Source organism: Salmo salar, chromosome ssa19 (assembly GCF_905237065.1).
Source record: "Salmo salar chromosome ssa19, Ssal_v3.1, whole genome shotgun sequence".
Lineage (NCBI taxonomy): Eukaryota > Metazoa > Chordata > Actinopteri > Salmoniformes > Salmonidae > Salmo > Salmo salar.
This window is the reverse complement of record NC_059460.1, coordinates 14,397,495-14,423,642: the sequence shown is the minus strand read 5'-3', so window position 1 is coordinate 14,423,642 and position 26,148 is coordinate 14,397,495. Positions and strand designations below refer to the sequence as shown.

At 41.0% G+C, this 26,148-nt stretch overlaps 1 protein-coding gene across 5 annotated transcripts in view; it reads left to right on the top strand.

Annotated features, from left to right (window-relative positions):
* LOC106578501 (dihydropyrimidine dehydrogenase [NADP(+)]) overlaps nt 1-26,148 on the top strand; it is a 208,077-nt gene that overhangs the window by 39,536 nt on the left and 142,393 nt on the right. For all 5 annotated transcript variants that reach the window (XR_001322469.2, XM_045702118.1, XM_014157375.2 and 2 more), the window contains exons 4-5: nt 10,358-10,445; nt 16,476-16,637. Coding sequence is in view for 4 of the 5 variants with exons in the window: in XM_045702118.1 (XP_045558074.1) it covers nt 10,358-10,445; nt 16,476-16,637 (250 nt within the window). In the remaining variant the exon portion in view is untranslated. The remainder of the gene's footprint in view (nt 1-10,357; nt 10,446-16,475; nt 16,638-26,148) is intronic.

Here is a 26,148-nt window from a genome sequence, read left to right as displayed (position 1 = left end):
AGAACATTTAGCTGCATAATACGGTTGTACAAACACAATAAGAACATGTAGCTGCATAATAAGGTTGTACAAGCACAATAAGAACATGTAGCTGCATAATAAGGTTGTACAAACACAAGAACATGTAGCTGCATAATAAGGTTGTACAAACACAATAAGAACATGTAGCTGCATAATAAGGTTGTACAAGCACAATAAGAACATGTAGCTGCATAATAAGGTTGTACAAACACAATAAGAACATGTAGCTGTATAATAAGGTTGTACAAACACAATCAGAACATGTAGCTGCATAATAAGGTTGTACAAACACAATCAGAACATGGCTAATTGCCAGTTACAGCATAGGCATATTCCATGGTTACTGCTCAGCTAACCTCTTGAAATAAATGTTATCAAATTGTATTGGTCACATACATGTGTTTAGCAGATGTAATTGCGGGTGTAGCGAAATGCTTGTACTTCTAGCTCCAACAGTACAGTAATATCTAACAATTTCACAACAATACACACAAATCTAACAAATCTCATTAAAGGAATGGGATTAAGAATATATAAATATTTGGACGAGCAATATAATGGCACAACACAGTATATTTATATTTTCTTTATAGTCATGTCATATACTCGTATTCAGGTTATTACCGCTTGAACAACCTGGAACAAATACAATTGGGAAAGAATATAACCTCCTACATTTTGCCATTATTGATTTATATCTGCTTTTGGTCAGTTGTACACTACAAATACATTCCATGATACTTATATTCGTTTTTTAATTTGACAATGGTACTGTAAACAGTTTGCTTAAGCAACTGTCCTTGTACTCAGTTAGATTCTGGTCTCTCAATGTCAATGAACAATATAGAGACTGCAGTGTAGTGTACAACCAACCAACAGCAGATATATAAGTCAATAATAGCAAAATGTTGGAGGTTATATTCTTTCTCAATTGTATTTGTTCCAGGTTGTTCCATCGGTAATAGCCTGAATACGAGTATATGGCACGACTTTAATTGCTTGAGTTAACAAGGTTAGCTCCACTCCACCACCTTTAAGGTGAAGCAAATCAGAGCTGGTATATTCACTGCCTATCCCCATAAACCTTTCACCCAAAGTCTAGTGCCAGAGTATACATCTAGGCAATAACAGCAATATTGGAGTGGATATAAATTGTAAATCCTTAAATTATGTTTTTTCAGTGTGCTGAGTGACTTTATAGGGGTCGGGAGACCCCGCTCTTCAAAGAGCATATTTCCCCCAAAATGTCAGAGAGAATGAGGGAAGTGTAGGACTAATGGATTACGATACAATACATCCCAGTTTGTGAGAGAAGATAGATATCTCATCACCTGTATCGCTGCCTGGCGGTGATAACAGAAAGAGCGACGTTCAAGCTACATATTGTGTGGGTGGCAGGTAGCCTAGCGGTTAAGAGCGTTGGGCCGGTAACCGAAAGGTTGCTGGTTCAAATCCTCCAAGCCGATTAGTTGAAAAATCTGTCTGCTAAATTACTAAAATGTTAAATGTGTGAGGGATATGCAGCCAGGAAGCAGTTCTAAAATGTTGATTCTTACTAAACTATACCTCATTGATTTGTAGAGGGTCCGCAATCCAAAAATATATATTTTTATGCTATTTAGTATTTATTCATTTATAGACAATACGAACAAAAACAAATGTGTCAGCTTTTAGGCCACCCCCGTCAGTGTGTATTTCCAGTGTGTATAATAAAACGCATATAGTCCTCCAGTCATTAATGGTGACACAGTGGCACACATGCAGTAGTGTCCTTATCTAGTAGTCCCTATGCCTTTAAAGGTTAAAGGTTGATTCTCTCTAGTCTATGCCCAAACTGAACAGAACACTGGCTCTTTTTCACTGGTTACTGGGGTTGTTCCGCATTCCACAAGAGAGTCCACCTGTTAGCTGTGTTCATAGTGCCTTTCATTCATTCCATTCTAACCCTTTACTGGTAACCCTAGTAGCACACAGTAGTCTGGGTGAGGTAAACCACCTCCACATCCTCCCCAGAGCTCCTGTGTCCCCTGGGATAGTGGGATAGAACGGAAGGTAGAGGGACAGAGGGTTTGTGTGGGTGTGCCCTTACAGAAAAAAACACATGAATTTCACGTGATAACATGTGAAAGCAACATGTGATAATGTGAAACTACACATGTGGAAACATGATCTCATGTGAAATAAACTCAGCAAAAAAAAGAAATGTCCCTTTTTCAGGACCCTGTCTTTCAAAGATAATTTGTAAAAATCCAAATAACGTCACAGATCTTCATTGTAAAGGGTTTAAACACTGTTTCCCATGCATGTTCAATGAACCATAAACAATTAATGAACATGCACCTGTGGAACGGTCGTTAAGACACTAACAGCTTACAGACAGTAGGCAATTAAGGTCACAGTTATGAAAACATAGGACACTAAAGAGGCATTTCTACTGACTCTGAAAAACACCAAAAGAAAGATGCCCAGGGTCCCTGCTCATCTGCATGAACGTGCCTTAGGTATGCTGCAAGGAGGCATGAGGACTGCAGATGTGGCGTTAACGGCAGGCACTGCGACTCACCGAAGCATACCTCAGCGTACCGCAGGCTATACTGCAGTATGATGCAACTTTTAAATGAGGAACCACTATGCGTGTGTGGGGCACGGGGTCTCGTAGGTCAATGTGAAGGTCAGAGTATGCCTCCGCATCCACTTGAATTGCAGAGATGCTGTATATTCACATTATACACTCCCAATACACATCACACACACGCATGCGCACACACACACACACACACTTTCTCTGATCAGTGTAAAGGGAAAAACTGTCGGTCATGGGGGGAGGAGGAGAGGGCAATATCATGCGGTGTCCCTACGCTGAAGGATGGCTGTCGCTGCCTTAAATGAAAGAGTGTGACTCTGAATCTGTGTATGTACTGCCGCCCATCGCTCATCTCCTTCCCTTTGATTTGCTCTTACTGTACTCCTTTCCTCTGCCTGCTAGTGTATGGCTATACTGTGCTATGAGTGATGAACTAGCCAGTGAGCACTATGCTGTGGATGCAGCCCGGGCCTTGTTGAATAGCTATATGAATTTCAATTGCAGTTCAAGAAAACACAGAGACCTTGGGTGGACTTTGAACGACCCGTGTCAATGCCCCATCGTCGGGAAATGATGGGTATTTCTTTATTTGATTTATTTCATTGTTGGAAACCTGGAAATCAAGGCTGAAACATTAGAGAAATTGAGAAGTGTCCCTATTCAGGTTTCTCATTTTCAAACAATGACAGAATAGAATGAAATTTGTATCATTTAAGAATAGGGCATATCTTTTTTTTCTTTTTTTTCTCTTACAATATTGAGACCATATTTGTTTTTGCTGCCATTTTTCAATTGATTAAATTCCTGTATCCATCCCCGTGGGGCATATTTGGATGGTATTTGAAAGGCCTTCTCAGCCGTGTGGTCATAACCATTATCTTGTCAAACGACTCTCTAAGATGAAAATCGTTGTCTTGTCTTTAGCTCTGTATTTCATTAAAACCCACTCTCTTTTTATTTAAATGTTTCGTTTTCCATCTGGGTGTTATTGCCTCACTCCCATTTCACCCTCTGGTATGTAGGCACTTAGGAAACTTAAAACAAAACATTTGCACATTTAAAAACACACACATCATGCCACACTCCCTCTGCAATCATTCTATCTGTAATGACATTCTTGCAAAGTGTGGGAGCTAGAAAAATATCCTCATCTTAAAGTTAAGCAACGTAAAAAGTGAACTGTTAAATAGTATGGGTCTAAATATATATATATTTTTTGAAAACGTACAATTTTCTTCATGCTGTGCTCCACTGCCATGCCATGGTTCTGTCCTACGCACAGGGCACTATCATCACTAAGGAATCAATATCATCCACAGGAGGCTGCTGAGGGGAGGACGGCTCATAATAATGTCTGGAACGTTGCGAATGGAATGGCGTCAAACACATGGAAACCATGTACGATGTATTTGATATCATTCCACTGATTCCGCTCCAGCCATTATCAGAAGCCCGTCCTCCCCAATAATGTGCCACCAACCTCAGTGCAGCAAATTTTGGGTCTTTTGAGTGGAAATTTGGTGAGAATTTTGTACAACTTCAGGCGCATGTTTACAATGAACACTGAAGCTGTACTCTTACAGTTTGACAGTAGCCAATAGGCTATTGTGGCTATTTGAGGACAATGTAGGCCAACCAACAAAACCAATGGAGTGAATCCCAGAACATTTTCACATGGAAATAGCTTTTGATTTCTATGATATAGCCTACAGTAGCCTATATGCGGTGTTCAATGCAGGGCTATTGCATGAAACGTTGAAAAATGTTTTTACATTATGAAGGGTTTGACATGAGTTCATGATTTTTTACTTAGTCTGTAACACCATGGGCAAAATAGGTGACTGTGCATTGTATTGTGTTGTATGATGCAATAAATAACTTTACAAAATAAAAGTTATTATTATTACCATACAGAGAATTAGACAATGTAGGCTAATCCTCTGCATATTGGTTTATTTGCATATTCAAGCCTGTCTCAAAATGAAACACTTACCTATTAATTAAGACTAAAGATTTTTACCTGACTGGCTTTTCAGACATCTTGAAATATAGCCTACAGGTGTTGTGCTCTTGTAGGAAGCAGAAACTCCACATTGCTGACCTATACTAATCTATAACTCGGCTAATAACTCGTTAACTAGCAAAGAATATCAACAAATCTGCACATGCTTGGCTCTGCGGTCTGATCTGATATGAAGAAAAAAAACGTGTTCACTCGCGGGTGATTGAAATACCGCTCGTGGGCTACCCCCGCAAATATTGCGCTGTGGCTCTGGCTTTGCCTACAACAAAATCACAGACTCAATCTTGCAAAGTTAGATTTGGTTTGGTTTGTTGCATTGAAAAGGGGTTATTTAATGTTGATTCGATCACAGGAAAAACGTTGAAAAATATAGTGCAAACTAATTGGGCGAACTCCGTGAAGTTCAATCTCTTGCGTTTCTGTGCAGTCCTGGAGTAGGTGCGCGGCTGCGCACGCGCGCAGTTTAGAGGGAACATTGCGCTGGACTCTGCCCACACACTCACACATACTTACACTGACATCCCAACACACACATACACACCCACTAAATACGCCCACACACATAGTACACGCACACATGCATACTGATTACACACATTCACACTCACCACATACACTGCTGCTACTGTCTATCCTGTTGCCTAGTCCCATTACCCCTACCTATACAGTATGTTCATAGCTACCTCAATTACCTCCATGCTTCTGTTACTTGTTATTCATTTTTCACTGTGTATTTATTCCTCATGTCTCTATTTCTATTTAATTTTACTTATTATTTTTATCTTAAACTGCATTGTTGGAAAGGACCCGTAAGTAAGCATTTCACTGTTAGTCTACACCTGTTGTTTACGAAGCATGTGACAAATACTATTTCATTCCTACTGTCTCTCCCTGCCTGTGATCTGACCTAGGGTCCGGAGTTAGTAGCCTGCCCACTGTGTTCAGTGGCTGCTGTAGCTCTCGTAACGCTGATCAGGTGTCAGGGCTATTGGGCTAGCTGTGGGATTATTACTGACCACATAGTCTGTGTAGTGTGGAGCTCACATCATCAAATCACTTACTGCTCTCTGCTGTCCTCTGCAGTTGGCAACTATTATCATCATTGGAGTCTAAATGATATTAAGTCTTTTCCTTCACATCATGAGGAAAGAAATATGTGTCGAAGATAGTGTGTTGGTGAAGTCAGTGAGAGAAGCAAGATTTGAATGATTTGATTTTGTTGAATGGTGACTTGCTTGATGATTGTGTGGCTTGGTTGATTTAGTGTTTCTGTTTTATTCTCACAAACACAAAGCATTACTGGGGCAGCAGGTAGCCTAGTGGTTAGAGTACTGGGCCAGTAACCAAAAGGTTGCTAGATCAAATCCCTGAGCTGTCAAGGTAAAAATCTGTCGTTCTGCCCCTGAACACGGCAGTTAACCCACTGTTCCTAGGCTGTCATTGTAAATAAGAATTTGTTCTTAACTGACTTGCCTAGTTAAAAAAAAAAAAAAAATTACTATTGTGTTTAATTTGGATAATGAATGTACTTTTAAAATTGTTTCTTTTAATTGTTGATTTGAATATTAAGTATATTTCTCTCATTCCCCCACCACCACTCCCCCGCCCCCGATAAAAAGCTAGACATTTAATTGCAAGAACACTTTGACAGTTAAAGCAATTAAGGTGACAGGTGAGTGTGTTAAAAGCAGGATGTTCATTATAACCCCATACCTGTCTGTCCTGACAGCTCCTTAAATGCCTGCTGCTCCCACCCCTACCACGGCTCCACCGTGGCTCCTTTCATTTAATTTAACTCCCAGTTTCCACCATTTAGGGGGGAAAATGTGTCAATGGAACCCACATCGGTCTGCCATTCTGTGTCAGGAAGTGCAAACAATGCCCTAAGCTTCCCAGTTCTTTGCATTCGGGTCAGCGGAATATGACTGCTGTGTCTTTCACTGAACGATTAATGGGGTTGAATTGTAGATATCCTGGTGAATTACATTACCTTGAAAACACAAGGTTTTCTACGTGATCTGTTTGCGCAAGTTTCTGTAGTTTATTTTGATTGGGCGACGTTTGTAGATTTGGGAAAACGTCACTTGTTTAACGATATAATTATAGTTATTGCTGACTAATAATAGGAAGGACGAATGTAATTATTTTTTAACATGATGGCATAATTCTCCCCTTCTCACTCCCTCTCTTCTCTCTCTCCATACACCCCTTCCTGCCACTCTTGATGGAGGTGACAGAACAGAAGTGGGGGGTGAAGAGCAGGCCTACACTCCTCCCTCCCTCCCTGTGTTATGCATTGTGGGGGTATTGTGTACAGCTGTTGTATATCCCCTGGCTGATCTGAGGCAGACCTCAGCAGGACAGCATTGACAGCTGTGACGGCTCGGCTGGTAACCGCTGGTACCCTGTGTGCGTGGCGTAACCTCACCTCACCTCACCTCACCTCACCTGGGTCTGGTTCTGATACATGCTGAGAAAGAGACAGAGAGAGACAGACAGAGAGAGAGAGACAGAGAGAGATTATGGGCTGCAGGCCTAGTTTCCTTGTGTCCTTGTGCAGCTAATAACAATAATTATGTACACAGCATATGTTAATATCTACTATACTAATGTTATACTGTACTGATACTTGTACTGAACTGTAAAAGCAGGCAGCGTTACTATAACTGCTGTCCATGGTGCTGATAGTGTGGCCTTGAATATGGTTATGAGCCTCCGATTATCTTGTGTTTTTTCAAATGGTTTTATCGAATACTTTATGGTTTTCTAAGGCTATAGGCAGTGCCTACAGGCAGTTGCAATATGTCAGATTTCACATAATATTACCAGGAGCTGCAGTTCGGTTCTGTGTAGTCTGTCAAAGGCTTCTATTGTCCACCTAATTGTCAGTTGACATTTCTCTTCCTGATTGTTATAGACATCAAATCAGTGGCGTGATAAGACTGGAAGGTATTATTTTCCGTATTACCTCCTCATCATGAATATGAATGCAAACGACTAATTTCACAAAGATAACGGTGAACAGCTCTGTGTGTAGTGACAAAATAATTCTTTGAGGGAAAAGCAATCATTTAAATTGCAAACCCCTTAGAGGTGTGTGGGGCTTTATTGAATTGCACATTTCTGTTGCTAGCTAATAATAATAGAAACAATGAATTAGGAGATTAGGTACCTGGCACATATTGACGATTCATAAAGTGCAGGAATCCACTCATCATACAGAGCATTCAAAGCACTGATTATTAGGAGAAGAACAAGGAAAGAAACAACACAAAGCTAATCAGCCCACGTTTTAATGGGGGTGAGAGGGAGTGATAGGTCTATGTTGTATTAAAACTGTGTAGTGACTGTGTTCTAGAGAGTGTAACGCAGGTGCGGCTGCCTGCTGTACCTCCTAGATAGAGGAGAGAGAAAAAGTCCTCCTTAGAGAAGCTGTGTGGTGTGTAGCTCTGTGTGCCCCAGTGTATTGCTGTGACCTAGAGCGATTCTTGAACAAATAAGATTGCCTTTGTGTGTGCATTATTTTCTGTTGACATTTGCTAAGCGCTAGCCAGGGCTGCTGCTGGCCGGGGGAGATAGATAGAGGAGGGTCTATAATGTGTCTGTATCGGCCCAGGCTCTTTAATGTTACCTTGAGAAGAGAGGATATATATATATATATATATATATATATCTAGAGAGAGAATATTTTACTTTGACTTTTTCTTGGTTTTTTTTCTTTCACACCAACAATAATCTATCGGAGAGGCGAGACAGTCGACTGAAGGTGCCCTCCCTCCCACAGATTTTCATTTATGTATCTGTTAGATCTCATCTTTATTAATGCCTTGATGCAATTTCACCTGGAGTGAAAACACAAAAGCTATAATGTATATTTTTACAGGAAATGTATGCTATATTAATATTTGAGAGGGTTGCACATTCAAATAGGTCAGAAATGTGAGTATTATGTATTCTGCATTGTTTTGACGTGTGTGTGTGTGTGTGTGTGTGTGTGTGTGTGTGTGTGTGTGTGTGTGTGTGTGGTGTGTGTGTTTGTCGATGCCAAACCCACCACTAGTGTGCGTGACCAAAGATTTCTATTTTCATGTGATCTGACCATAGCACCGCCTGGAGTTTGATAAACGCCATTGGCACTTGGTTTGGAACCGGTGCTATGAAAATAGAGCTCTTTGGCATTGAAAAACAGAAGCATATTCATTAAAGTACCTCATACCTAATTCTGGTGGTGGGTCTTTGATGTTATGGGGCTATTTTGCTTCCACTGGTCCTGGGGCCCTTGTCAAGGTCAATGGCATCATGAACATTACCAGGTACCAGGACATTTTATTGAAAAACCTGGTTACCTCTGCCAGGAGAATGGCACTTGGCTGCAAGTGGCTCTTCCAGCAAGACAATAACCCCAAGATCCACAAAGAAATTGTTAATTGTCCACAAAATCTACATCCGGACTTGAACCCCATTGAAAACATGGTTTGAATTGAATCTGTATGGAGGAATGTGTTCTTCAATCTTCTAAAATCTAGAAAAGGCTCAGTGTCATTATCCTTGCAAGGGTAAGGTTCTGAAAACAGGGGTGGCAATCATTTTTACCCCAATCTTTTCTTATTGAATTTTTTTACTTGTCAAACACAGTCTGTTTCTCTGAGTAATTGTATTGGTATAAATTAACACAATTCACACAAAATAATGCATACAATACAGCTCAGTATTTGTATTATTTATTTTATATGGTCTTTTTTGCTCATCTTTATCAAGGGTGCCAATAATTATGGACCCCACTGTATATATTTGTGTGTGTGTGTGTGTGTGTGTGTGTGTGGCTCTTCCTCTCTCCGAGACCCCTCAGTAGCCCGTCCTCCAGTATTAATCATTGACCTTCAGATTACAACATGATTCAAGCTAATTTCTCCAGAGCCTTTCAGCTCTTTGCATTTCGTGTATGTATGTCCTTCCCTCTACCCCATTCGGCCCCATTCATTGTGCTCCGTCTCCAGTTATTCTTTGGGCTGAGATACACTGCCGCAATTTCCATTATGCTATGGGCTAAAGCATCATTTATTGTCAAATGAAAAAAATGGGTCAACAGTGATGTCAGCTGATGATCAACCACCCAGGTTTAATAAAACATCTTGCTGTGGTGCGTCTGTGTGAGTGTATGTGTGCATTGCGTGTGTGTGTGTGCACGTTGCGAGTGTTCATGCACTGCGTGTGTGTGTGTTCAGGGCCGTGGCGGCCGTCTACCTGGCTACAGCCCCTCTATAATTGCCCTGCTGTCAGGGTGATAAGTGGTATTAATGGCGGACTGGTGCACTCTGCTCTGCACTGAGCTCAGGGAATTGCAAGTTGGGATTATTATAGGTGTCTAGCTGGAGTGGGGGGGGGGGGTTCTGTCTCTCTCCTCTCTCTCTTCTTCATCTCACTCTTTTTTCTCTTTTCTGACTTTCATTTTTCTTTTTTTCTCTTTCTCTCATTCTTCTTTCTCATTTTTTTTCTTCCTATTTATTTTATTTTATATCTTTCTCTCACTGTTATTATTACAGTTTCAACCACTCTGTTTTCAACCTCTCTCTCTCTCTCTCTCTCTCTCTCTCTCTCTCTCTCTCTCTCTCTCTCTCTCTCTCTGCCTAATCATCTTGAGAAAAAAATGGAAGACTCCCTTCATTATTTCATTACTCACACATTTAACAGCTCACTAACATAAACTTTTTTCTCATCCTGTTTTGTAGGTGCCTGAAATGTGCAGATGCCCCATGTCAGAAAAGTTGCCCTACCAACCTGGACATCAAGTCATTCATTACCAGTATTGCCAACAGGGTAAATGTTCACTTCCTTTCCATTCTAAATCACACAAATGTGTGGCTCAGTTGGTAGAGCATGGTGTTTGCAACACCAGGGTTGTGGGTTCGATTCCCACGGGGGCCAGTACGGGGGGGAAAATACAAAAAAAATGTATGAATTGAAATGTATGCATTCACTACTGTAAGTCGCTCTGGATAAGAGCGTCTGCTAAATGAGAAAAATGAAAATGTAAATGTAAACAAATGATTAATATGAAAGATTTGATATGCCAAATTGTTAATCAATTTATTAGTGTCTTATCATTACTATTTTTACTAAAACATCTGTAATATCACTTAGAAAATCTAAATATAACACAAAAGACTGTGATTGGTGTAGACATGGGCTTGGTATTTGATTGGTTGAGATATTGGCTTGGGATAATTAGATCCCCCAGCCCAGTAACAGACAGCTGTATTCAGAGAGAGAGAGAGAGAGCCCCAGACCTGAGCTCAGAGAGGAACAGCTCTAATTGATGTCTTCTGCCAGGGTAAAAGCAGTACATGGTATAAATATAGCCCTATATGTTGCCTCCATCCATATGATCAAGGAGAGACACTCACACACACAGCCTCACACTGGCATGCTGAATTGCTATTTAATGATGCTCTGTAAACAAACCTGCATTATATATGCTGTGTCTGATAAGAATAGTTGTTTACAGTGAAGTTATAGGACGTTGTGAATGGGATAAACCTTATAAAACAGATAAAATCTGTCATTTCAGTGTCCTTGTAGATGAAAGTGGTGAAATAAACAGTTAGGCTACCTCAGTGTTGTTATAGAGGGAAACAAATATGAAAGGGTTTTTAATCTAGGACTCCTCCTGTCATTTCATGATCTAATGTATACCTTAGACTAGCTAATATTATATGTGTGGGCAACATTATTTGCATGGCATAATAGGTGCATAGTACTGTTTTTACATTTCTGTTATTGTTTCTTGTTGGAAAACCCAAACGACCAGAGGGATTTGAACCAATATTGTCTCCTTGCCTCTAGCTACTTTTACTTCTATGACTGTTAATTTTCAATGGTAGGGAACTTTATAGGGATATTGAGGCTTTTACTTAAGCAGGAAACTCATTATCATTCAGATATGGCATATTTTTATTGATATAATATTTGACAAATAAAGGTGATTATTAGGTTTACACAGAGAAGGAAGCTTAAATCTTGAATATTTACTGCAATACAACAGTGTCTTCGATTTTGATTGGCTCCACATTTCCCTAATAAAATAACTTCATAATGGAGTTATGCTCTCTTTAATGAAATGTATTGTAGGGTTTCCTATATTATCCTTGCCAGTGAAAATTAAATTAATGATAAAGTGTTATAGAACTGTTATGAGTTCTATCAAGTCTGTTGCCATTCTAAATGAGAATTATTCTTACATTTCTGTTATTTAGTTTTTAAAATACTATTATTCTTCAGTTTCAATATAAACTACAATATACAGTACCAGTCAAAAGTTTGGACACACCTACTCATTCAAGGGTTTTTCTTTATTTTTACTATTTTCTACCATGTAGAATAATAGTGAAGACATGAAAACTATTAAAAAGCACATATGGAATCATGTAGTAACCAAAAAAGTGTTAAACAAGTCAAAATATATTTTAGATTTTAGATTCTTCAAAGAAGCCACCCTTTGCCTTGATGACAGCTTTGCACACTCTTGGCATTCTCTCAACCAGCTTCACCTGGAATGCATTTTTAACAGTCTTGAAGTAGTTCCCCCATATGCTGAGCACTTGTTTGCTGCTTTTCCGTCACTCTACTGTCCAACTCATCCCAAACCATCTCAATTGGGTTGAGGTCAGGTGACTGCAGAGGCCAGGTAATCTGACACAGCACTCCATCATTCTCCTTCTTGGTCAAATAGCCCTTACACAGCCTGGCGGTGTGTTGGGTCATTGTCTTGAAAAGCAAATGATAGTCCCACTAAACGCAAACCAGATAGGATGGTGTATCGCTGCAGAATGCTGTGGTAGCCATGCTGGTTAAGTGTCTACTTACCACCACACACCGATGCTGGCACTAAGATTGCACTCAACGAGCTGTATAAGGCCATAAGCAAACAAGAAAATAAAAATACAAAGCTCTCCCTAACCCTCCATTTGGCAAATCTGACCAGAATTCTATCCTCCTGATTCCTGCTTACAAGCAGAAACTAAAACAGAAATTACCAGTGACTCGCTCAATACGGAAGTGGTCAGATGACGCGAACGCTACGCTACAGGACTGTTTTGCTTGCGCAGACCAGAATAATAGTTCCGGGATTCATCCAATGACATTGAGGAGTATACCACCTCAGTCACCGGTTTTATCAATGTGCATCGACGATGTCGTCTCCACAGTGACCGTACTTACATATCCCAACCAAAAGCCATGGATTACAGGCAACATCCGCACCGAGCTAAAGGCTAGAGCTTCCGCTTTCAAGGAACGGGACACTAATCCGGACGCTTATACGAACCATCAAACAAACAAAGCGTCAATACAGGACTAAGATTGAATCGTACTACACTGGCTCTGACGCTCATCGGATGTGGCAGGGCTTGCAAATTATTACGGACTAGAAAGGGAAACCCAGCCGCAAGCTGCCCAGTGACGCGAGCCTACCAGACGACCTAAATGCCTTTTATGCTCACTTCTAAGCAAGCAAAACTGAAGCATGCATGAGAGCACCAGCTGTTCCAGACGACTGTGTGATAACGCTCTCGGTAGCCGAAGTGAGCAAGACCTTTAAACAGGTCAACATTCACAAAGCCGCGGGGCCAGACGCATTACCAGGATGTGTTCTCAAAGCATACGCGGACCAACTGGCAAGTGTCTTCACTGACATTTACAACCTCTCCCTGACAGAGTCTGTAATACACACATGTTTCAAGCAGACCACCATAGACCCTGTGCCCAAGGAAGCGAAGGTAACCTGCCTAAATGATTACCATGAAGTGCTTTGAAAGGCTGGTCATGGCTCACATCAACACCATCATCCCGGAAAACCTAGACACACTCCAATTTGCATACCACCCCAACAGATCCAAAGATGACGCAATCACACTCCACACTACCCTCCACACTACCCTTTCCCACCTAGACAAAAGGAACACCTATGTGAGAATTATGCTAATTGACTACAGCTCAGTTTTCAATACCATAGTGCCCACAAAGCTCATCACTAAGGTAAGGACCCTGGGACTAAACACCTCCCTCTGCAACTGGGTCATGGACTACCTGATGGGCTGCCCCATAGGTGGTAAGGGTAGGCAACAACACATCTGCCAAGCTGATCCTCAACACAGGGGACCCTCAGGGGTGCGTGCTTAGTCTCCTCCTGTACTCCCTGTTCACCCACGACTGCATGGCCAAGCACAACTCCAACACCATCATTAAGTTTGCTGAGGACACATCAGTGGTAAGCCTGATCAACGATGAGACAGCATATCGGGAGGAGGTCAGAGACCTGGCATTGTGGTGCCAGGACAACAACCTCTCTCTCAACGTGAGCAACACAAAGGAGCTGATCGTGGACTACAGGAAAATGAGGGCCAAACATGCCCCCATTCACATCAACGTGGCTGTAGTGGACGGGTCGAGAGTTTCAAGCTCCTTTGTGTCCACATCACCAAAAACTATCATGGTCCAAACATACAAAGACAGTCGTGAAGAGAGTACGTCAACACCTTTTCCCCCTCAGGAGACTTAAAGATTTGGAATGGGTCCCCAGATCCTCAAAAAGTTCTACAGCTGCACCATCGAGAGCACCTTGACCGGTTGCATCACCGCCTGGTATGGCAAGTGCTCGGCATCTGACTGTAAGGTGCTCCATTTGGCAGGCGTACGAATTTCCAAACGCCTGAAGGTACCACGTTCATCTGTACAAACAATAGTATGCAAGTATAAACACCATGGTACCACACAGCCATCATACCGCTCAGGAAGGAGACACATTCTGTCTCCTAGAGATGAACGTACTTTGGTGCGAAAAGTGCGAATCAATCCCAGAACAACAGCAAAGCACCTTGTGAAGATGCTGGAGGAAACAGGTACAAAAGTACCTATATCCACAGTAAAACGAGTCCTATATCGACATAACCTGAAAAGCCGCTCAGCAAGGAAGAAGCCACTGCTCCAAAACTGCCATAAAAAAGCCAGACTACGGTTTGCAACTGCACATGGGGACAAAGATCGTACTTTTTGGAGAAATGTCCTCTGGTCTGATGAAACAAAAATAAAACTGTCAGGAGGAATGACCCAAAATTTACCCAACTTATTGTGGGAAGCTTATGACCCACTGGGAATGTGATGAAAGAAATAAAAGCTGAAATAAATCATTCTCTCTACTATTATTCTGACATTTCACATTCTTAAAATAAAATGGTGATCCTAACTGACAGGTGTCATGGCTGTCAAAAGGAGAGGACCAAGGTGCAGCGTGTGTGTAGTTCCATATATTTATTTTCTCTGTGAAACTATGCAATACATCAGATAAACAACAAACCATGACGCAGAGGAGAAACAAACACTACTCAAAAATAATCACCCACAAAACCCAGGAAGAAAAACCCCTACTTAACTATGATCTCCAATTAGAGACAACAAGGACCAGCTTCCTCTAATTGGAGATCATCCAATACAAACCAACATAGAAATACAAAAACTAGAACCTAAGAACATAGAAATAGAACACATAGAATAAACCCCCCTGTCACACCCTGACCTACTCTACCATAGAAAATAACAGCTTACCATGGTCAGGACGTGACAACAGGGAATCTTTACTAGGATTAAATGTCAGGAATTGTGAAAAACTTAGTTTAAATGTATTTGGCTGTATGTTTTGATCCTTCGATGTCAGCTCTTCCTATCATTGTGAAGGTGTATGTAAACTTCCGACTTCAACTGTATATACTAGGCGGTGTCAGAGACTCCAGTCACCCAAGTCATAGTCTGTTCTCTCTGCTACCACACGGAAGGTTCAAAAGGCTCCTTAACAGCTTCTACCCCCAAGCCATAAGACTGCTGAACAATTAATCAAATGTCCACCCGGACTATTTACATTGACACCACCCACCCTTTCTTTTTACACTGCTGCTTCTCGCTGTTTATTACCTATGCATAGTCACTTTACCCCTACCTACATGTACAAATTACCTCGACTAACCTGTACCCTTGCACATTGACTCGGTACCAGTACCCCCTGTATATAGCCCTGTTATTGTTATGTAATTTTCTTGTTACTTTTTTAGTTGATATTTTCTTAACTTAATTTTTTTTCGAACTACATTGTTTGTTAAGGGCTTGTAAGTAAGCATTCCACGGTAAGGTCTACCTACACCTGTTGTATTCGGCGCATGTGACAAATAAAATTGTATTTTATTTGAGAGTTGTACTGGTGTGTATTCTCTGAAAGTAAGGCAAATCTATTGAAGTCTTTATATTCAATCCAGGTTTCTCTGAAAATTGAATATTAAGTTATTCATCACCAGAGGTGTAGAGGGGGACCTGAATCAGTGATTTTGACCAGATAGACAGATCACCTGCAGAGATAGAGCACCTTATGTATTCGCCTATGGTCATAACTGTTTATAACTATAATCAAAAGGACCTTAGATATATGCTTAGATCCAGTCAAAACAGTTCATAAAAGTCTGTCAGTACTATGAATACTTGGTAGAACTGTAATACAAAAACCAGATACCCTCTGAAAGTACACACAGTTGCTGTAGTACGTTTGTGTTATCCCCTAAATTATTATATGGAAAATGTTATATAAATACCAAAATTACTATAATATCATCCAATATTCTATATGTGCCACTTGTTTTTATATTTTGGGTGCTATACCATTGGTTTGAAGTGACAGAGGATTCGGTCAAGCTTTTTGAAGCAGTTGTTATTATCACATAAATATGACAAAATAAAAATTTCCTTCCAAATCCTGAAAACTGCCTGTGTGTTCTGGGTGTGTGCCTGTGTGTTCTGTGTGTGTTCCAGAACTACTATGGGGCGGCGAAGTCGATCTTGTCAGACAACCCCCTAGGCCTGACTTGTGGCATGGTGTGCCCGACCTCTGACCTCTGTGTGGGGGGCTGTAACCTCTACGCCTCTGAGGAAGGACCAATCAACATCGGAGGGCTGCAGCAGTTTGCCACTGAGGTATGAGTGTTGTAGTCCTCTTTAACCAGTTCTGTAGTCCTAATCAGACTCACTTGGACACATAACTTGAGCTGCTTGATTCACCTCGATACACACTGACAGGTATTCTGGACATTCATTTGCATCACATTATGAGATACGAATGCGTTATATGTTAGAAATGAGGCATACATAACACATTTTCTTTCACTTATGTGAAAGGATATACTTTTTCACATAATTTTAATTGGTCAATGTCTTTGCCAGAATGAAACAAGGTTGAGCTCAAGCCACCCCCTCACACACATCCAGTTTGAGAAGTCTGACAAGCTGCTACCTGTACAGTTAGTAGTGATGGTCTTTTTATACATTTTAGAAGGAGTGCCGAGGATAAGCAGTGTACACTATATGTTGAGACACATCAGGTGTATGGGTGGATGGATAGGGTGTTTGGCTGCAGGACTGTGTTAGGGCGAAGCCATTGAGTAGGTGTATTTCTGACTGGGTATCAAAACCAGCCAGCTGTTGGTAGTTAGCAGTGAGTGCCTTTAACAATGTGATTGTTACAGATACACGGTCTGGTTATAATTGATGTTTTAACATTTCTGCTGTAACGTTGTGTGTACGTTTACATCTATTTCACATGTAAATGTGTACATAGAATATATACAGCAACAGCATTATCTTAACACATGTTGCAACATTGTTATACCTCAGTGCAGTCTTAGGCATGTGTTTTGAGGTTTTTAACATACACATTATCCTGGATCTTCAGAACAGCTCAAGCAATTACCATATTTTCTTACTCACTACTGCACTGTTATCCACTGATATTGTATTTGTATATGTCATTATGTTAAACTGCTGCTTCTCTGCACTCTACTGTACTACCCAGGTCTTTATTCTGTACTGTACTACACTGCTCTTTACTCTGTACTCTACTGTACTACACTGCTCTTTACTCTGTACTCTACTGTACTACACTGCTCTTTACTCTGTACTCTACTGTACTATAGTGCTCTTTACTCCATACTCTACTGTACTACACTGCTCTTTACTCTGCACTCTACTGTACTACCCTGCTCTTTACTCCATACTCTACTGTACTACAGTGCTCTTTACTCTGTACTCTACTGTACCACACTGCTCTTTACTCTGTACTCTACTGTACCACACTCCTCTTTACTCTGTACTCTACTGTACTACACTGCTCTTTACTTTGCACTCTACTGTACTACCCTGCTCTTTACTCTGCACTCTACTGTACTACACTGCTCTTTACTTTGCACTCTACTGTACTACACTGCTCTTTACTCTGCACTCTACTGTACTACACTGCTCTTTACTCTGCACTCTACTGTACTACACTGCTCTTTACTCTGCACTCTACTGTACTACACTGCTCTTTACTCTGTACTGTACTACACTGCTCTTTATTCTGTACTCTACTGCACTACATGGCTCTTTACTTTGCACTCTACTGTACTACACTGCTCTTTACTCTGTACTGTACTGTACTACCCTGCTCTTTACTTTGTACTCTACCGTACTACCCTGCTCTTTACACTAGAGGTCGACCGATTAATCAGAATGGCCGATTTAATTAGGGCCGATTTCAAGTTTTCATATCAATCGGTAATCGTTATTTTTGGCCACCGATTTGCCGATTTTTAAAAACAATTGTTTTATTTATTTTTTATAATATTTTTTAACTAGGCAAGTCAGTTAAGAACACATTCTTATTTTCAATGACGGCCTAGGAATGGTGGGTTAACTGCCTTGTTCAGGAGCAGATTTTTACCTTGTCAGCTTGGGGATTCAATCTTGCAACCTTACGGTTAACTAGTCCAACGCTCTAACCACCTGCTCTACATTGCACTCCACGAGGAGCCTGCCTGTTACGCGAATGCAGTAAGAAGCCAAGGTAAGTTGCTAGCTAGCATTAAACTTATAAAAAACAATCAATCAATCATAATCACTAGTTAACTACACACGGTTGATGATAGTACTAGTTTATCTAGTCTGTCCTGCGTTGCATATAATCGATGCGGTGCGCATTCGTCATAAAGGACTGTCGTTGCTCCAATGTGTACCTAACCATAAACGTCAATGTCTTTCTTAAAATCAATACACAAGTATATATTTTTAAACCTGCATATTTAGTTAATATTGCCTGCTAACATGAATTTATTTTAACTAGGGAAAATGTGTCACCTCTGCAACAGAGTCAGGGTATATGCAGCAGTTTGGGCCGCCTGGCTCGTTGCGAACTGTGTGAATACTATTTCTTCCTAACAAAGACAGCCAACTTCTCCAAACGGGGGATGATTTAACAAAAGCGCATTTGCGAAAAAAGCACAATCGTTTCACGACTGTACCTAACCATAAACATCAATGCCTTTCTTAAAATCAATACACAGAAGTATACATTTTTAAACCTGCATATTTAGCTAAAAGAAATCCAGGTTAGCAGGCAATATTAACCAGGTGAAATTGTGTCAGTTCTCTTGCGTTCATTGCACACAGAGTCAGGGTATATGCAACAGTTTGGGCCGCCTGGCTCGTTGCGAACTAATTTGCCAGAATTTTACGTAATTATGATATAAAATTGACGGTTGTGCAATGTAACAGGAATATTTAGACTTAGGGATGCCACCCGTTAGATAAAATACGGAACGGTTCCGTATTTCACTGAAAAAATAAACGTTTTGTTTTCGAGATGATAGTTTCTGGATTCGACCATATTAATTACCTAAGGCTCGTATTTCTGTGTGTTTATTATATTATAATTAAGTCTACGATTTGATATTTGATAGAGCAGTCTGACTGAGCGGTGGTAGGCACCAGCAGGCTTGTAAGCATTCATTCAAACAGCACTTTCGTGCGTTTTGCCAGCAGCCCTTTGCAATTCTTCAAGCATTGTGCTGTTTATGACTCCAAGCCTATCAACTCCCAAGATTAGGCTGGTGTAACCGATGTGAAATGGCTAGCTAGTTAGCCGGGTGCGCGCTAATAGCGTTTCAAACGTCACTCGCTCTGAGACTTGGAGTAGTTGTTCCCCTTGCTCTGCATGGGTAACGCTGCTTCGAGGGTGGCTGTTGTCGTTGTGTTCCTAGTTCGAGCCCAGGTAGGAGCGAGGAGAGGGACAGAAGCTTTACTGTTACACTGGCAATACTAAAGTGCCTATAAGAACATCCAATAGTCAAAGGTATATGAAATACAAATCGTATAGAGAGAAATAGTCCTATTATTCCTATTATAACTACAACCTAAAACTTCTTACCTGGGAATATTGAAGGCTCATGTTAAAAGGAACCACCAGCTTTCATATGTTCTCATGTTCTGAGCAAGGAACTTAAACGTTAGCTTTTTTACATGGCACATGTAGTGTAGTACAGTACAGTACAGCGTACTTTTACTTTCTTCTCCAACACTTTGTTTTTGCATTATTTAAACCAATTGAATATGTTTAATTGTTTATTTGAGGCTAAATTGATAGTATTTATGTATTATATTAAGTTAAAATAAGTTAATTCAGTATTGTTGTAATTGTCATTATTACAAATAAATTAAAAAAATTTGGCGGATTAATCGGCATCGGCTTTTTTGGCCCGCCAATAATCGGTATCGGTATCGGGGTCGAAAAATCATAATCGGTCGACCTCTACTTTACACTGCACTACACTGCTCTTTACTCTGTACTCTACTGTACTACCCTGCTATTTACGCTGAACTCAACTGTACTACACTGCTCTTTACTCTGCACTCTACTGTACTACCCTGGTCTTCACTCTGTACTGTACTGCACTGCTCTTTACTCTGCACTCTACTCTACTACCTTGCTCTTTACTCTGTACTCTACTGTACTACACTGCTCTTTACTCTGTATTGTACTGTACTACCCTGCTCTTTACTCTGCACTCTACTGTACTACCCTGCTCTTTACTCTGTACTGTACTACACTGCTCTTTACTCTGTACTCTACTGTACTACCTTGCTCTTTACGCTGTACTCTACTGTACTACACTGCTCTTTACGCTGTACTCAACTGTACTACACTGCTCTTTACTCTGCACTCTACTGTACTACCCTGCTCTTTACTCTGTACTGTACTGCACTGCTCTTTACTCTGCACTCTACTGTACTACCTTGCTCTTTACTCTGCACTCTACTGTACTACCTTGCTCTTTACTCTATACTCTACTGTACTACCCTGCTCTTTACTCTGCACTCTACTGTACTACCCTGCTCTTTACTCTGTACTGTACTACACTGCTCTTTACTCTGTACTCTACTGTACTACCTTGCTCTTTACGCTGTACTCTACTGTACTACACTGCTCTTTACGCTGTACTCAACTGTACTACACTGCTCTTTACTCTACACTCTACTGTACTACCCTGCTCTTTACTCTGTACTGTACTGCACTGCTCTTTACTCTGCACTCTACTGTACTACCTTGCTCTTTACTCTGCACTCTACTGTACTACCTTGCTCTTTACTCTATACTCTACTGTACTACCCTGCTATTTACTTTGTACTCTACTGTACTACCCTGCTGTTTACTCTCTACTGTACTCCCCTGCTCTTTACTCTGTACTGTCCTACACTGCTCTTTACTCTGTGCTGTACTGTACTACACTGCTCTTTACTCAGCACTCTACTTTACTACCCTGCTCATTACTCTGCACTCTACTGTACTACCCTGCTCTTTACTCTGTACTGTACTACACTGCTCTTTACTCTGTACTGTACTACACTGCTCTTTACTCTGCACTCTACTGTACTACACTGCTCTTTACTCTTCACTCTACTGTTCTACACTGCTCTTTACTCCGTACTCTACTGTACTACACTGCTCTTTACTCTGTACTCTACTGTACTACATTGCTCTTTACTCCGTACTCTACTGTACTACACTGCTCTTTACTCTGCACTCTACTGTACTACACTGCTCTTTACTCTGCACTCTACTGTACTACACTGCTCTTTACTCTGCACTCTACTGTACTACACTGCTCTTTACTTTGCACTCTACTTTACTACACTGCTCTTTACTCCATACTCTACTGTATTAAACTGCTCTTTACTTTGCACTCTACTGTACTACCCTGCTATTTACTCTGTACTCTGCTGTACTACACTGTTCTTTACTCTGCACTCTACTGTACTACACTGCTCTTTACTTTGCACTCTACTTTACTACACTGCTCTTTACTTTGTACTCTACTGTACTACACTGCTCTTTACTCTGTACTGTACTACACTGCTCTTTACTCTGTACTGTACTACACTGTTATTTACTCTGTACTCTACTGTACTACCCTGCTGTTTACGCTGTACTCTACTGTACTACCCTGCTCTTTACTCTCCTGTACTACCCTGCTCTTTACTCTGTACTGTACTACACTGCTCTTTACTCTGTACTGTACTGTACTACACTGCTCTTTACTCTGCACTCTACTTTACTACCCTGCTCTTTAGTCTGCACTCTACTTTACCACACTGCTCTTTACTCCGTACTCTACTGTACTACACTGTTCTTTACTCTGTACTGTACTACACTGCTCTTTACTCTGCACTCTACTGTACTACACTGGTCTTTACTCTGCACTCTACTGTACTACACTGCTCTTTACTCCATACTCTACTGTACTACACTGCACTTTACTCTGTACTCTACTGTACTACACTGCTCTTTACTCCGTACTCTACTGTACTACACTGCTCTTTACTCTGTACTGTACTACTCTGCACTCTACTGTACTACACTGGTCTTTACTCTGCACTCTACTGTACTACACTGCTCTTTACTCCATACTCTACTGTACTACACTGCACTTTACTCTGTACTCTACTGTACTACACTGCTCTTTCCTCCATACTCTACTGTACTACACTGCGCTTTACTCTGTACTGTACTACACTGCTCTTTACTCTGTACTGTACGACACTGCTCTTTACTCTGTACTGTACTACACTGATCTTTACTCTGCACTCTACTGTACTACACTGCTCTTTACTCCGTACTCTACTGTACTACACTGCTCTTTACTTTGCAGTCTACTCTACTACACTGCTCTTTACTCTGTACTCTACTACACTGCTCTTTACTCTGTACTCTACTGTACTACACTGCTCTTTACTCTGTACTCTACTGTACTACACTGCTCTTTACTCCGTACTCTACTGTACTATACTGCTCTTTACTCTGTACTGTACTACACTGCTCTTTACTCTGTACTGTACGACACTGCTCTTTACTCTGTACTGTACTACACTAATCTTTACTCTGCACTCTACTGTACTACACTGCTCTTTACTCTGTACTGTACTACACTGCTCTTTACTCTGTACTGTACGACACTGCTCTTTACTCTGTACTGTACTACACTGATCTTTACTCTGCACTCTACTGTACTACACTGCTCTTTACGCCGTACTGTGCTGTACTACACTGCTCTTTCCTCTGCACTCTACTGTACTACACTGCTCTTTACTCTGCACTCTACTGTACTACACTGCTCTTTCCTCTGCACTCTACTGTACTACACTGCTCTTTACTCTGCACTCTACTCTACTACACTGCTCTTTACTCTGCACTCTCCTGTACTACCCTGCTCTTTACTCTGTACTGTACTACACTGCTCTTTACTCTGTACTGTACTGTACTACACTGCTCTTTACTCTGCACTCTACTTTACTACCCTGCTCTTTAGTCTGCACTCTACTTTACCACACTGCTCTTTACTCCGTACTCTACTGTACTACACTGTTCTTTACTCTGTACTGTACTACACTGCTCTTTACTCTGCACTCTACTGTACTACACTGGTCTTTACTCTGCACTCTACTGTACTACACTGCTCTTTACTCCATACTCTACTGTACTACACTGCACTTTACTCTGTACTCTACTGTACTACACTGCTCTTTCCTCCGTACTCTACTGTACTACACTGCGCTTTACTCTGTACTGTACTACACTGCTCTTTACTCTGTACTGTACGACACTGCTCTTTACTCTGTACTGTACTACACTGATCTTTACTCTGCACTCTACTGTACTACACTGCTCTTTACTCCGTACTCTACTGTACTACACTGCTCTTTACTTTGCACTCTACTGTACTACACTGCTCTTTACTCTGTACTCTACTACACTGCTCTTTACTCTGTACTCTACTGTACTACACTGCTCTTTACTCTGTACTCTACTGTACTACACTGCTCTTTACTCTGTACTCTACTGTACTACACTGCTCTTTACTCCGTACTCTACTGTACTATACTGCTCTTTACTCTGTACTGTACTACACTGCTCTTTACTCTGTACTGTACGACACTGCTCTTTACTCTGTACTGTACGACACTGCTCTTTACTCTGTACTGTACTACACTAATCTTTACTCTGCACTCTACTGTACTACACTGCTCTTTACTCTGTACTGTACTACACTGCTCTTTACTCAGCACTCTACTTTACTACCCTGCTCATTACTCTGCACTCTACTGTACTACCCTGCTCTTTACTCTGTACTGTACTACACTGCTCTTTACTCTGTACTGTACTACACTGCTCTTTACTCTGCACTCTACTGTACTACACTGCTCTTTACTCTTCACTCTACTGTTCTACACTGCTCTTTACTCCGTACTCTACTGTACTACACTGCTCTTTACTCTGTACTCTACTGTACTACACTGCTCTTTACTCCGTACTCTACTGTACTACCCTGCTCTTTACTCCGTACTCTACTGTACTACACTGCTCTTTACTCTGCACTCTACTGTACTACACTGCTCTTTACTCTGCACTCTACTGTACTACACTGCTCTTTACTCTGCACTCTACTGTACTACACTGCTCTTTACTTTGCACTCTACTTTACTACACTGCTCTTTACTCCATACTCTACTGTATTAAACTGCTCTTTACTCTGCACTCTACTGTACTACCCTGCTATTTACTCTGTACTCTGCTGTACTACACTGTTCTTTACTCTGCACTCTACTGTACTACACTGCTCTTTACTTTGCACTCTACTTTACTACACTGCTCTTTACTTTGTACTCTACTGTACTACACTGCTCTTTACTCTGTACTGTACTACACTGCTCTTTACTCTGTACTGTACTACACTGTTATTTACTCTGTACTCTACTGTACTACCCTGCTGTTTACGCTGTACTCTACTGTACTACCCTGCTCTTTACTCTCCTGTACTACCCTGCTCTTTACTCTGTACTGTACTACACTGCTCTTTACTCTGTACTGTACTGTACTACACTGCTCTTTACTCTGCACTCTACTTTACTACCCTGCTCTTTAGTCTGCACTCTACTTTACCACACTGCTCTTTACTCCGTACTCTACTGTACTACACTGTTCTTTACTCTGTACTGTACTACACTGCTCTTTACTCTGCACTCTACTGTACTACACTGGTCTTTACTCTGCACTCTACTGTACTACACTGCTCTTTACTCCATACTCTACTGTACTTCACTGCACTTTACTCTGTACTCTACTGTACTACACTGCTCTTTACTCCGTACTCTACTGTACTACACTGCTCTTTACTCTGTACTGTACTACTCTGCACTCTACTGTACTACACTGGTCTTTACTCTGCACTCTACTGTACTACACTGCTCTTTACTCCATACTCTACTGTACTACACTGCACTTTACTCTGTACTCTACTGTACTACACTGCTCTTTCCTCCGTACTCTACTGTACTACACTGCGCTTTACTCTGTACTGTACTACACTGCTCTTTACTCTGTACTGTACGACACTGCTCTTTACTCTGTACTGTACTACACTGATCTTTACTCTGCACTCTACTGTACTACACTGCTCTTTACTCCGTACTCTACTGTACTACACTGCTCTTTACTTTGCACTCTACTGTACTACACTGCTCTTTACTCTGTACTCTACTACACTGCTCTTTACTCTGTACTCTACTGTACTACACTGCTCTTTACTCTGTACTCTACTGTACTACACTGCTCTTTACTCCGTACTCTACTGTACTATACTGCTCTTTACTCTGTACTGTACTACACTGCTCTTTACTCTGTACTGTACGACACTGCTCTTTACTCTGTACTGTACGACACTGCTCTTTACTCTGTACTGTACTACACTAATCTTTACTCTGCACTCTACTGTACTACACTGCTCTTTACTCTGTACTGTACTACACTGCTCTTTACTCTGCCTACTGTACGACACTGCTCTTTACTCTGCCTCTACTGTACTACGCTGATCTTTACTCTGCACTCTACTCTACTACACTGCTCTTTACGCCGTACTGTGCTGTACTACACTGCTCTTTACTCTGCACTCTACTGTACTACACTGCTCTTTACTCTGCACTCTACTGTACTACACTGCTCTTTCCTCTGCACTCTACCTTACTACGCTGCTCTTTACTCTGCACTCTACTCTACTACCCTGCTCTTTCCTCTGCACTCTACTGTACTACACTGCTCTTTACTCTGCACTCTACTGTACTACAC